Source organism: Somniosus microcephalus, chromosome 8, assembly GCF_052327205.1.
Source record: "Somniosus microcephalus isolate GS21.2 chromosome 8, FLI_Smic_1.0, whole genome shotgun sequence".
NCBI classification, from domain to species: domain Eukaryota; kingdom Metazoa; phylum Chordata; class Chondrichthyes; order Squaliformes; family Somniosidae; genus Somniosus; species Somniosus microcephalus.
The window spans coordinates 28209931-28223191 of record NC_140994.1 but is presented as its reverse complement, the minus strand read 5'-3'; the positions used below and the strand labels follow the sequence as shown (position 1 = coordinate 28223191).

The window sequence follows — 13261 nt, the reverse complement described above, 5'->3', positions numbered from 1 at the left end:
CCCTTTAAAGTCCATTTTTTCACACCGCTCCAAAGTTTTGGTGTGTTAAAGGCACTATAGAAATGCAAGCTGTTACTAACCTGAAAATGCCCAATAGGGTGTGGTGGCAGCAAAGTAAAAACATTACATTCTCCTGCAGACATCTCGCCTTGAGCACAGAAATTTGTTTGAAACAATCAAACTAAACCAACTGTTATTGGCAAAAAGTGACACTTAAAAATTCCCAGACACTCCATTGCCCTCAACCAAATAATTTCACCCTCAGAATACAGATGGTACATTCTTTATTTTATTATTTAAATGTGTTCTTTCCAACTTCTAATGTACAACATCATCCTGGTTGACCCTCTGAAGCTAAGGAGGATAGAACAATGTGGTGACTTTAAAGAGCTTGGGAGGAGAGGTTAGGAATACTATTTATTTCAGAATAAAAACTGCAAAGTCATGTAGCTTTGACAGAAGTTGATAATGCAGCATTTAGAAGTTCTCAGCAATATTGCCAAGACTACTCCCATCAAGGAACTGGCATACGTAGAGGCAATTTCACATAACAAGGATATCTGGAGCAGTCTCCAGATGGAAGTCACGGCAACAGAGATAAAACAGTTTAAGTAGGAGAAAGTGAGAAAGCAGCATATGAAAGCACAGAAGGCACAGTATTAGCACAATGTATTTCAATACCCAGGCGTGCGACTACTAAAATAAACATTCTAAATTAGACAAATGCACATTTGTAAAGATGTTTATTGTTCAATCCAATATTTTTCAGCTTTTCACCCAACTCCCCTAACTTGCATTTACATAGCACCTTGAACACAGAAAGCATCTCACACCTCTTCATAGTGAGGTATAAGGAAAATCCATGAACTCCTCAATCATCTTGTTTGAGGCTTGGGTGGAGGAGCAAGGGAACAGGGCTAAAGGTGGCAGGCGGCTATAATGAGAGCACACCTGGGTTTATATTTGACCACTGGGATGAACATATAGTATGTCGTTTTGGCAGAGGAGAGTGAGGAATGGATGAACTTGATGTGGTCAAGCCAAATCTGACAAAGGATGCTTAATCTAGTTGTGTCCAAGTTTGTGCCCCTCAAACAAGAGGGTGAAGATAGGGACCATAACAGGGACAATAATAGAAACAGGAGATAAGTGATGGTTCTGCTGAGGTGAGAGCATTGAAGGAGGTGACAGTGTGGTTGATTTCTTCACTAGAGGGCCAAAGGAATTAGAGTATGCAGTAGTAAACAACTTGGGAGTGTGTCCCTCCCCGCACCCCCCACCCCAGCATGAGCAGATGCTAAATGAGGGTACAGTGGTGTGGATGGTGAAGGATAGGAGGAAGTGCTCAGAGATAGCCTTGTCAATCAAGACCAGGAGCAAAGAGACATGAGGGAGTGGTTCTGAATATGGATAGGAGTACTTACATGAAGGATGAAATCTAGAAAGAACAGGAGGTCAGTGAATTCGGTGGAAGGCAGGCAAGGGAAGTTGAAGTGGAGACTGAAATCAAAGTTGAGGAATTGCTTGGTGTGGAGGCTGAGGGAAGTAAGAAGAGAGAACTTCTCAGGGAGCTTGGTTGGGGAGTAGATGACAAGGATTTTAAAGGAAAGATAAGAGAGGTGAAATAAGGCAAGATACTCAAAAGAGGCGACAAAAGAGCAAGGGGAGAGGCCAAGATATGTTTTGGCGATAATAGCCACACTACAGTGGTTTGGACAGGGAAGACAAGACAATGGCAAGTATAACCAGAGAAGGAGGTTTCAGTAAGAGGGGAAGAATTGCCACCATGATCCATGTTTGCAAGTGAGAAGACATTCTGGAGAGAAATACAGCGAGGCATAGCATTGTTGATCCTTCAGCAGAGCGGCAATGGTGGATGGAGCAAACAGTACAGGAGGTAGTTGGAGAGGTTAACCCTAAACAAGTGCAACAGGCAGGATGGGTGTTGGGAGTAAAGGGCAATTGGAGTTGTTACTCATGGAGAGGGAGCAGCAGGTGCTACAACAGGCCCAAGAGGATGCTGAGGTAGGCAGAGGGAAGCCACAGGCTCACACATGGTAATCAAGACTAAGGCTATGGCAGGAGTGAAGGGAGGCAGAAGAGGAATGAAGGGTGAGGGTAAGAATCAGGGGGTTTGATTTAGGGAGGGGGAAAATTATAAACATAGCTGGTTGAGGGGAACAGGAAGAGAGAGATCAGAACCCAAGGAGGTCCAGAAAAAAGAGTAGAGGGTTCAGATGTGGAGTGGCAGCCAAGCTGCACGAAGACAAAATAATCTTGGTCAGGAAAAGTTTTTTGTACTTAAGCAGAATGACACTGAACAAATCTGCACTTTCAAACCTGCTATTTTGATGAATAACTGGTAATACGATTTACCCACATTACATTGAACAGAACAGTTCGTCCCTTGCTAAGCTTACTATTCTGCTTAGTGTTTATCTCCAAATAGAGCTGTATAATGCTCAATAGCTGCACTAGTACAGGTATCACCACAGTTTCTTAGAGGCTTTACAACCACTATTTTCCTTTGACTGTTGAGTAATGTGTAAAACTAGGAAAAGGAAGAGAAAGTAGAGGATTCTGCTTTCTCTATTTCTCATTTCCTTCTTGTCCACTTTTGAAATTTACAGCTTAGAAGTCACAAGGGTAAGTTTGCACAATAGTGAAGAAGTTTGCCTAGAAAGATATTTTATGTAATGAGAATATAATTAGTAGCAGTGCAAAAATGCTTACATCCCACATGCATGCCGACCTCTACCTAGAGGACTAATAATGTGGACCACAAGTTCCTTTGCTGGTGCAGTCAAAACAACTTGATATTGTCTAACAGAAGTCACCCTGTCAAGCAAGTTAGATCTGGCCATCAATTTTCCCTTCCTCTCCATAGATGGTGCACTCCACTATTAGGCACTTTATTCAGTGGTTGAGGCCAGAACACTGGACTCATTCAAGAAAACATAGAAACATAGAAGATAGGAGCAGGAGTAGGCCATTCGGCCCCTCGAGCCTGCTCCGCCATTCAATGAGATCATGGCTGATCATTCAAATTCAGTACCCTGTCCCTGCCTTCTCCCCATATCCCTTGATCCCTTTAGCCTTAAGAAATATATCCAACTCTTTCTTGAATATATTTAATGAACTGGCCTCCACCGCCCTCTGTGGCAGAGAATTCCACAGGTTCACCACTCTGTGTGAAGAAATTCCTCCTCATTTCAGTCCTAAATGTCCTACCCCTTATCCTTAGACTATGACCCCTGGTTCTGGACTCCCCAACCATCGGGAACATCCTTCCAGCATCTAGTCTGTCCAGGCCTGACAGAATTTTATAGGTTTCGATGAGATCCCCTCTCAATTTTCCCTTCCTCTCCATAGATGGTGCACTCCACTGTTAGGCACTTTATTCAGTGCCTAAAGATACAGTAATCAGAAGAGGTAGAGTTGGTATTCTGAAAGGATAAAATAAAATAGAATGAAGAGCCTTCTTCATCTGATTTTATTTTATGACGCTTCTGCATTTCAAATTTTATTTAATATTTCTGCTTAGTGCCCCACAGTTCAGCAAATTTCATCCCATCAGCTGAGGAGCCACAGGAATATACTTGACACACAAGCATTTATACCACCAAAAAGATTGAAACTAAAAGCTTATCTATTTTTGAAAGGCAGTCCCTCACTACACTTGCTTTTGCCACAATATCAATTTGCAGAACACAACTAACTCAAGCCACTGACTCCTGCTATTTTGTATGGAGAGCAGAAAAACTGTAGCATCATACGTGAAAAGGGCTTTAGCTATGGCTGACACCTGACTAAAGTTTCCCATACTGCATCAAGATTTTAAAGCTAAAACCTTACGAGATGCCATAAATAATGTATACATATAGTTGGCCTTTTCATGTCTCATGGTGAAATAGCCATTATGAGTAATTAGCCTGCAGTTTTCTTGGAGAGACAGTCTCAGTCTGTCACTTATGATGTATTTTGGAGATACGCTTATCACACGTTCAATCATAGCAAACCAGGAATGGGGAGGCAACATGTCTGCCTCTGGTTACTTTTTTATTTTTACAAAATTCAATAGTAGCTTTCAAAAGGGAATTGGATAAATACTTGAAGGAGAAAACATTGTAGAAATATGGGGAAAGAGCCGGGGAGTGGGACTAACTGGATTGCTCTTCGAAAGAGTTGGCGCAAACTCGATGGGCCAAATGGCCTCCTTTTGCGCTGTACTAGTCTATAATTCTGGAAGAGTTTCCACTGAAGTTTGGCTATTTCCTTCAAGAGCTAAACCAGAGGCCCTTCAGATCATCTTACACTTAACCTACTGGTATATAAAGATTGAACAAATGATGCCTAGAACATCTTCTGCTCAGACTGCCTCTCAGATCCACTGAATAAATCGTAGAATTTTACAGTACAGAAGGAGGCTATTCAACCCATTGAGCCTGTGCCAGTTCTCTGAAAAATCAATTTAGTTCCATTCCCTTGCTCTTTCCCCATATGCTTTAATTTTTTTTTCACCGGTTTCCTCCCACAGTCCAAAGATGTGTGAGTTAGGTTGATTGACTATGATAAATTGACCCTTAGTGTTAGGGGGATTAAATACGTGGGGTTACGGGGATAGGGTGGGATATGTGTTGGTGTAGGGGTTACGGGGATTGGGTGGGATATGTGTCGGTGCAGGCTCGATGGGCCGAAATGGCCTCTATCTGCACTGTGGGGTTTCTGTGATTCTGTGATTGGCTCCCCATGGCCCACGTGATCCCAGGGATGCTTGCGAACCGCATGCACCTCTGGGTTACGCGGGCCCTGCGCACTTGGAGTTCGAGGCCCAGCATCGGAACTATACGCACCTCGGGGGCCCTCGGGTAAGTGTGTAGATTTGCCCATCAAAGAAGGGAATCTCCCTTCATACACTTGAGAGATAGACCTGTCAAATATATGAATGGAGATCACCTCAAAAACACTTCAAAACATTAAATAAATTTTAAAAATCAATTTTTTTAATTAGTTGAAATTACAATAAATTAAATATTTTAAACAAAAATTTAATTTTTTGAAAAAAATTGGAGTTTTTTTTACAGGGCTAAAAATAAACTTACCTTTTTTTTAAAAAAAAGTATTTTTAAATGATAAATGACTGAAAAAATTTTTTTTATTTTTTTTTAAACTTTTTTCAACTCTTATTCTAAAGGTTTTCTGTAGGCGGAGGGGCTCCAGAAAGCGGAACTATCTGCCCGCAGAGGCCCTTCTCTGGGGCAGGCATCCGATCTGTCAAGAGCATTCTTGACAGATCGGAAATGCCGGTTTTCAGCGCACGCGCTATGCATGCCTGAAACCGGCATTTCCAATGTCCCTACGGGTGGGTCCCGTAGGGATCGGAATATCTGGGCCAATATGGATTCTGCATCCACCACTTTTTCTGGAAGACCATTCCATGTGCTAACAACTATGTAAAAATCTCTTCTAAGCTCTCCCTTCATTCCTTTAGTGATGATCTTAGGATATGCACTTGTAGACCCCAGCAGTGGGAATGGTGTTTCCCAATTTAACTCATTAATTGCTCTTGGCAACAGTTGCATCAAGAAAGTGAATAAGCACACTCATGTATCTCATGGATGCAAACATTACTATTTTGAACTTCCCCTTTTCAATGTGAAAAGTCTAGAACATTTAAACTAAGTTAAAGCCACAGCTTCCTCAACTTTTTGAAAGTACCAAACAACAGAAGACAGACCTTCAGTTTCCAATTAAGAAACATCCATTTTCTGATCTGCAAAAGCAAATGTTTCTAAATCTCGAAGGTCAAAAGCGCCTCAGAATGCCAATTTTTTGCCATCCCACAGAAGTCACTGCTCAGAGTAATGGGAGATCCCAAACATAGCTTCACAAAAAGAATGAAGGGAGGGGTTACGTGAGATTTTTACATAGAGGGTTGTTGGGAGATCCCATACACTGCTTCGCTTTCAGTTTTCCATAGCTCTACATCTTTCAAGAGAAATGCTACTCACCTAGAAGGATACAGTCTTTCAATGGACTTTCCACTAATATCGGGATGTCAACAGCTGGAAGTTATTGTTGGCATCCTGGAAACTAGGACGGAGACGTGACTTTTTCCCTGGCTTCTTGCTATCCTCCTTGACAGTATGTTTTAGCCCTTGGAATGAAATCTCCCTCTTATAAACAACTTTGAATTAAGAGCGAGAATGACCTAATCCATTCCAGAATTTATGTCCTGCAACATTCAAAGAGATGTAACCAGTCAGTCCTCTACAATATTGTTGGTGCTGTACTACAGCTTGTGCTTAAGCCAAGACTACCTGACAGGAAGACATGCACTAGACTCTCAACATTTGCAAAGCTTCACAACTTCTCCATGTGAAACACTCCACCAGATTGCGTCAACCAGAACTCTGTCCCTCATTATGCATCAAGTAACATCTAGAATTAACCGTTATTTGCTCAACCAAGATTGTTAAATTATGCATTAAGGAATAGGCAATCTAATCTGCCCAGCAATGCAACAGTATGATATTGCCACAGCTATGTTCCTGGAAACTGCCAGGGTCACTTAAAAAAAAGACATTTGATCTGGTTACAGTCAAATTGCTTCACTTTTTCTCATTAAATTTTAAATGTAGCTATACTGTACTGCCAAGATCTATTGCTTGCATCATAAATAGAACAGTTTAAAAATAGTTTTGGAGTAGTTTTCAAAAAAAAAAGCAGGGGTTGCCAGTACACACAATTTCTTTTGTCAAATGATCTTAATATAGTGCTTAAACAGATATGATGTTTTAAAGCAAAAACAAATATAAGATGTTAGAAACTTGGGAACAGTGACACTAACTTAAAAGTACATCCTCTGAAAAACATAGCAATGTTATCTGAATGTTTCTTAGTTTATAGTCAGTTAAGCACTCCTCCACACTCCTACTGCAATGATACTTTAAGGAGATATTCATTTTAAAGGCCAAGGAAGATATAAAGCTTGACATTATGATTAGGCCAGATCACCATTCATTTAAAAATAAAACAAGTGCGTCACTCGAATTGGAGGCTACACTGCATTGATTCCCCGGTTTCAGATGGCACAAAACTAATCCAATGGTCTAATAAAGGTCTTCAAGAAAGGATCCTCAACCACAGCCACTCGTCTCCAAATTTAAATGTCTTGCTTCATTCCAGTCACATGACTGAATCACATGAAGCTTTGGGATGATCCTGTGACACACGGGAGTGGATTGGATTCCCGAAATAGTCTCGATCGAAGGGAGCAGACACTGGGTCTAAACTAAAATTGGCAGAAAAAAACAAATTATGACAACTCGATTGATCTGCTGACAGTGACACACTGAAGCTTTCAGATGGCGTTGGATCAATATGATGTCCCCGCCTGACACCCAATAGGCAAAATAAATTGCATTTCGATAACACACGTCCAAAAATATTGAACAAATGCCCATAAAAACGACAATTTGATGCAAATTTAAAAAAATGCCATTACCATATCTTCTGAAATGTAACTTCTTTAAATAAAACTGCCGAAAGCGGAACCTCTGCTTTTATAAATAAATATATTTATGTATAAATCCCCCCCAAACAGGTCCCGGGCATTTCCAACTCAGAGGTTGCACTCGCTCAAGGCCGGCTTTGAGCAGCCTGAAGGTTACAACAAATCAAACAAACACACGGCTTCCACCCCATCGATTTAAAACGTTCACCCAGCCACGTACTCAGCCTGGGCTGCGAGCTGTAGTTTCTGCCCGCCGCCTGTGCATGCTCCCTAGCCGCAAACGGAGGGCCATTGGCCACCAACGCCGGCTCCACCATCAGCGACATCTTTCCTCCTCACTCTCACTCGGAGAGACTGCGTGTGTCCTTGTCACGTGACCCGCCGCCAAGCGCGCCCCCCTCCACACGGAACTCCGGGAGCGCGCCTTACGTCACGCCGCCAGTTGAACGGAGTCACCAGCGTCGGCGCTCGCGCACATGCGCGCTCGAGAGAGAGAGCCCTATATGCAATAAAAAGAAAATTCTACAACATCCAAATCCCAATCAAAATCTGGCTAAAAATATTTGACAGCGTAATCCTGCCGATTGCGCTGTACGGTAGTGAAGTATGGGGCCCGCTCAATCACCATAGCTACACTAAATGGGAAAAACACACAATAGAAGCCCTACATGCAGAATTTTGCCGAAGCATCCTTCGCACCCAAAGGAAAACACCAACAAATGCATGCAGAGCCGAACTAGGCAGATACCCACTGATAATAAACATCCAAAAACGAGCACTAAACTTCCTAAATCACCTCAAATCTAGCTCCCCAGACACCCTTCATTTTAAAGCCTTCCAGACCCAAGAGCTAAACCCAGAAAAGAGTCCCCTGAGTCAGCTGCTACTGAAACTAAGTACTCCTACTCAGCCGGACCCTGACCAGTCCCAGACCAACACTGCCGTCCAAACACCAATCCGAGTGAACCAAATCATTAAACAAAGCAAAGAAACCTACCTGGAACATTGGAACAAAATAACCAAAAGCCAAAGCAGATTAGAATGTTACCGGGCCCTAAAAAGAGAATATAAACTGGCAGACTATCTCTCGACCATCAGAGACACAAAACAGAGACAGACCCTCACCAGGTACAGACTAAGCGACCACCAACTGGCAATTGAAAAAGGAAGATACAAGAAATCCTGGCAGCCTAGAGAGAATAGAATATGTGATCAATGTCTGGCCGGCGAGGTTGAGACAGAGATGCATTTCCTCCTAAAATGCGAAAAATTCAACACATCAAGAAACATATTATTTGACAAGCTCAGCCAAACAACCCCAGATTTCAAGGAATTGGATGACCTGTCAAAATTAAGATTAGTCCTGGGAGAAGGAGAGAGACCATACCTTGGTGCCAAATATGTAACAACATGTCACAACCTGAGGACTGTTTAAAATTAATACTGAATGTACCCACTGATGTACAAAGACTGTTTAAATTAATATTGTTTAAAGTAATATTGTATGTACCCAACGAAGGTCAGAATTGTTTGACACCTACAGAATGTTGGAAAACTGTACTTTTTGTTATGTAAGCTTTGGCAATATGGTTCCCTGTAAACTTTCATGCCAATAAAGCATTTGAATTGAATTGAAAATTGAGAGAGAGGTCGCCGCATGCGCGTCCATCCTCGAGCGCTCTCACCAGTCTTGGCCAATAGCAATCGCCGACGAGCAGCGGGCGTTGCTAGGGCGACACCGGTTTTTTTTTTGAGTCAAACATATTTACTTAAATATGGCAGTACTTGTTACAACTCATCAATTACATAATAAATCCATTACATTCATTAGCCGCAATAGAACAAAGCCTTAAAAACAGCTTTCGGGCTAACAGTACAAATGCAGTGGTAAATTTTACAGATAAACCAATAATATTAACAGTACAGGTACCCATAGTGAAAAACAATTTTACGCCAGTCCTATTGACAATCTAGTAACTCTTCGTTTTTGCTTGTTATTACCTGTTGTTCTTTTTTTTAACATTCAAGTACAACAGTACTTATACAACTCATCAATTACATAGTAAATCCATTACATTCATTGACGCGACACCGGTTTGGTCCTCCTGCGTTAACTTTAAAGGAAGAAAGGCTTGCATTTATATAGCGGCTTGCATTTATATAGCGCCTTTCACGACCACCGGATGTCTCAAAGCGCTTTACAGCCAATGAAGAAGATTTTGAAGTGTAGCCACTGTTGTAATGTGGGAAACGCGGCAGCCAATTTGCACACAGCAAGCTCCCCACAAACAGCAATGTGATAATGACCAGTTAATCAGTTTTTTTGTTATGTTGATTGAAGGATAAATATTGGCCCAGGTCACCGGGGATAACTCCCCTGCTCTTCTTCGAAATAGTGCCTTGGGATCTTTTACGTCCACCTGAGGGAGCAGACGGGCCTCGGTTTAACGTCTCATCCGAAAGATGGCACCTCCAACAATGCAGTGCTCCCTCAGCACTGCACAGGAGTGTCAGCTTAGATTTATGTATTCAAGTCCCTGGAGTGGGAAAAGGTCTTGCACACCATGCAGGTACTTCACCTGTACATTTACTCAACAAACATCTACCAGCAACTCCACTTCAAAAGTACTTCATTGGCAGTAAAGCACTTTGAGACGTCCGGTTGTCGTGAAAGGCAAGTCTTTCTTTCTTTACCACCTGCCCACACCCCCCACCACCGCCACAGTCTGTGCAAAAACTTTGCAGTCTTTCTCTTTCACCAAAGTTTTGAAATTCTGGTATCCATTGATCAGACACAGCATATTCTTAGTGCAGCTTCGCGTTTAGGGGTGTGGACTGGACTTTAAACTAGTCAGAGAGGGGGAATCTGGTGAAGATAACAAGCCTGAAGATAAAATAGATAGGAGATGAGAGTAAAGGTCAGACCATAAATGATCAAGGAACAAATACAGTTGTAGAACATAAGTATAAAATGACTGTTTAAAATAAAATCAGGGGAACAATTAATAAAAACAAATTAAATTACCTATACAGCAATGTGCACAGCATTTGAAACAAAACAGGGGGAACTGGAGGCAATAATTTGTAGTGAGCAGCCAAATGTAGTAAGAATAACCGAAACATGGCTACATAACAGGACAGGCAGTTAAATAGTGCAGGATATAATGTATTTAGAAAGGATAGTGAAGGAAGGGGGGGGGTGGTTGGAGAGTACTAGTTAGAGACAACATAAAGGGCAATAGAAAAAAGGGACTTAACTAACATTAAAATAGAAACAGAATCCATATGGATTAAGACAAAGGATAAGAAGGGATTGATCACATGAATAGGGTTATTCTACCGACCACCTAATAGTGGAAGGGAAGGGGAGGAAGTAACATGTAGGCAAATATATCAAATTAGTAAAAAAAAACAGTAATCATAGGAGATTTCAACTGCCCCCAAATAAACTGGCAAGAAGAAGTAGGGAAAGGGGGAAAAGGAATGGAGTTAATGGGAAATTAACCCATACAAATAAGAGTCATAGAGGAACATCTAGGAAATAGCGATCATAACATAATGAAGTTTAAAATAATGATTCAGAAAGACATAATTAAGATTAAGACAAAAGTAACAGAGGGGATGAAAATGGAATCAGGGAAGGTAATCTGGAAAAAAATTGACAAAGAAATAGAACAGTGGGAAATATTTCAAACGATTATCAATAGAGTTCAGGAGAAATATATTCCTCTAAAAAATGAGAACAAGCTAGCCAATAATGAAAAACCATGGATTAATATAGAGATAAGGGTAACATTGAAACTAAAGAAAAAAAATACATTAATACATAGACAATAAAGGAGAGGATGACAAAAGGGAATACGAAGAGCTTAGTTAGGAAAGAAGTAAAAACAACTATTTGTAAAGCAAAGTGGAACTCCAAAATTAAATTATCAAGGAATATAAAAAGAAATAGGAAAGTATTCTACAGACACATAAATAATAAAAGAAAAATCAGGATGGCGTAGGACCACTAAGGGAGGCATAAGCTATACTCACAGGTAATGACAATGAAATGGTAGAAATATTGAATAGTTATTTTGCCTCAGTATTTACCAAGGAGACTAACAAGGTGGCATGATATTAGAAGCGATCAAAAAAGATATAAAGGCATTTAAGATAGAAAGGCATAAAAGAATTTAAAACTGACACCAAATATGGTTGCAACAAAAACCTTTTATTGTGTTTGACCAAGTCTTTGACATAGGCAATGTCTCTAAGCAGTGGACATACAGATAAATAAACACAATTACCCCATTTTTCCTGATGGGTAGAGAGGTAACCTTCATTTATTCTTTCGATCCTGACTCTACAAATTGTGAAGGAAAGCGCAAGATCTTTATAGGCCTCTAGTCATGCACACTGTCCTAGATGATTCATTACGGCCTGACAAGAGTTTTTGTTGTATACAAGGCCCCCAGAAATGAGGTAGTTCCTACAAAACACCAGATGCCAACCTGTCCACCATCCTGACCCATTGTCCCACTTCCTATCGCTATCCTGGGCCCATCTAGTTTCACAATTTATTGACAAAGTTTCATCAAACAGATACGAATCACACTTCCTGCACTTTCAGCAGAAGCTAAACAGCACAGTCAGCTAAATTGTACCCTGATACATTAAATCCTAGAGCTTCCTCAGAATTAACAACTTTAACTATTTCATAATTTCTAGCTATAGTACAAATCCACAAGCCATTCAAAAGTAAAAAGAAAACAGAAACCTTAATCATATGAGATTAAACCAAATCCTAATCCTACGTATATATGTATACACAACTAGGGGATCTTACAAAGGGGAGAGATAATTGATAAACTAATCAAACTTAGAGAGGATAAAACCCCTGATCTGGATAGATTGCATCTGCGCATATTAAAAGAAGTTAGGGAAGAGATAGCAGAGGCACTATTACACAGATATAAAAATTCATTAGAAAAAGGAATAGTGCCAGAGGACTGGCGGACAGCTAATGTTATTCCTATATTTAAAAAGGGAGATAGGACAAGTCCATGGGACTATAGACCAGTTAGCTTAACATCGGTGGTAGGAAAGATAATAGAATCTTTACTCAAAGATGTAATAGAAAAACATCTAGAAACCAAAAATATAATAAAGAGTAGTTAGCACAGATTTTAAAAGGGAAGGTCATACTTGACCAACCTTATTGAATTAGTTGAAGAAGTAACAGAAAGAGTAGACAAGGATAATGTAGTAGATGTAATATATTTGGATTTTTAAGAGGCCTTCGAAACGGTACCAGTATATAAGACTCATGACTAAGGTCAGAGCACATGGAGTCAGGGGACAGGTAGCAGGATCGATAGCAAGCTGACAACAAACAGAAAACAGAGAGTAGGGGTTAAGGATAACTACTCAGACTGGCAAAAGATGGGAAGAGGTGTTCCACAGGGGTCAGTGCTGGGTCCACTAATGGGGAATGTATTGACCAACATTGCTTTAGGCAATGAATGTGCAGTGTCTGCCTGTGCTCCTAGAAAACCAGGCTGATGTTCTTTTTAAAAAAAACTCCCAAGATAAAGAGTGGAAAGGTGGAGTAACTTCAATAGAAAGTTCCAGAAATTTGACCCTGTTAGTTTTAGCAGCTCAAATATACAAATTGCCAAAATGCAAGTCACTTTCAATGTTAAGACAATGTGGAGAAACAATTTTTTTTTAAAACAATTAGAATGTTGGGATAAAGAGCCA

At 40.6% G+C, this 13261-nt stretch overlaps 1 protein-coding gene across 1 annotated transcript in view; it reads right to left on the bottom strand.

Annotated features, from left to right (window-relative positions):
* The window catches only part of atp6v1ba (ATPase, H+ transporting, lysosomal, V1 subunit B, member a), a 74800-nt gene extending 66900 nt beyond the window's left edge, over window positions 1-7900 (bottom strand). The window contains exon 1 of the mRNA XM_085994407.1: window positions 7737-7900. Within this exon, the coding sequence (XP_085850533.1) occupies window positions 7737-7842 (106 nt within the window). The 5' untranslated portion in view covers window positions 7843-7900. The remainder of the gene's footprint in view (window positions 1-7736) is intronic.
* Between the last annotated feature and the right edge of the window lie 5361 nt (window positions 7901-13261).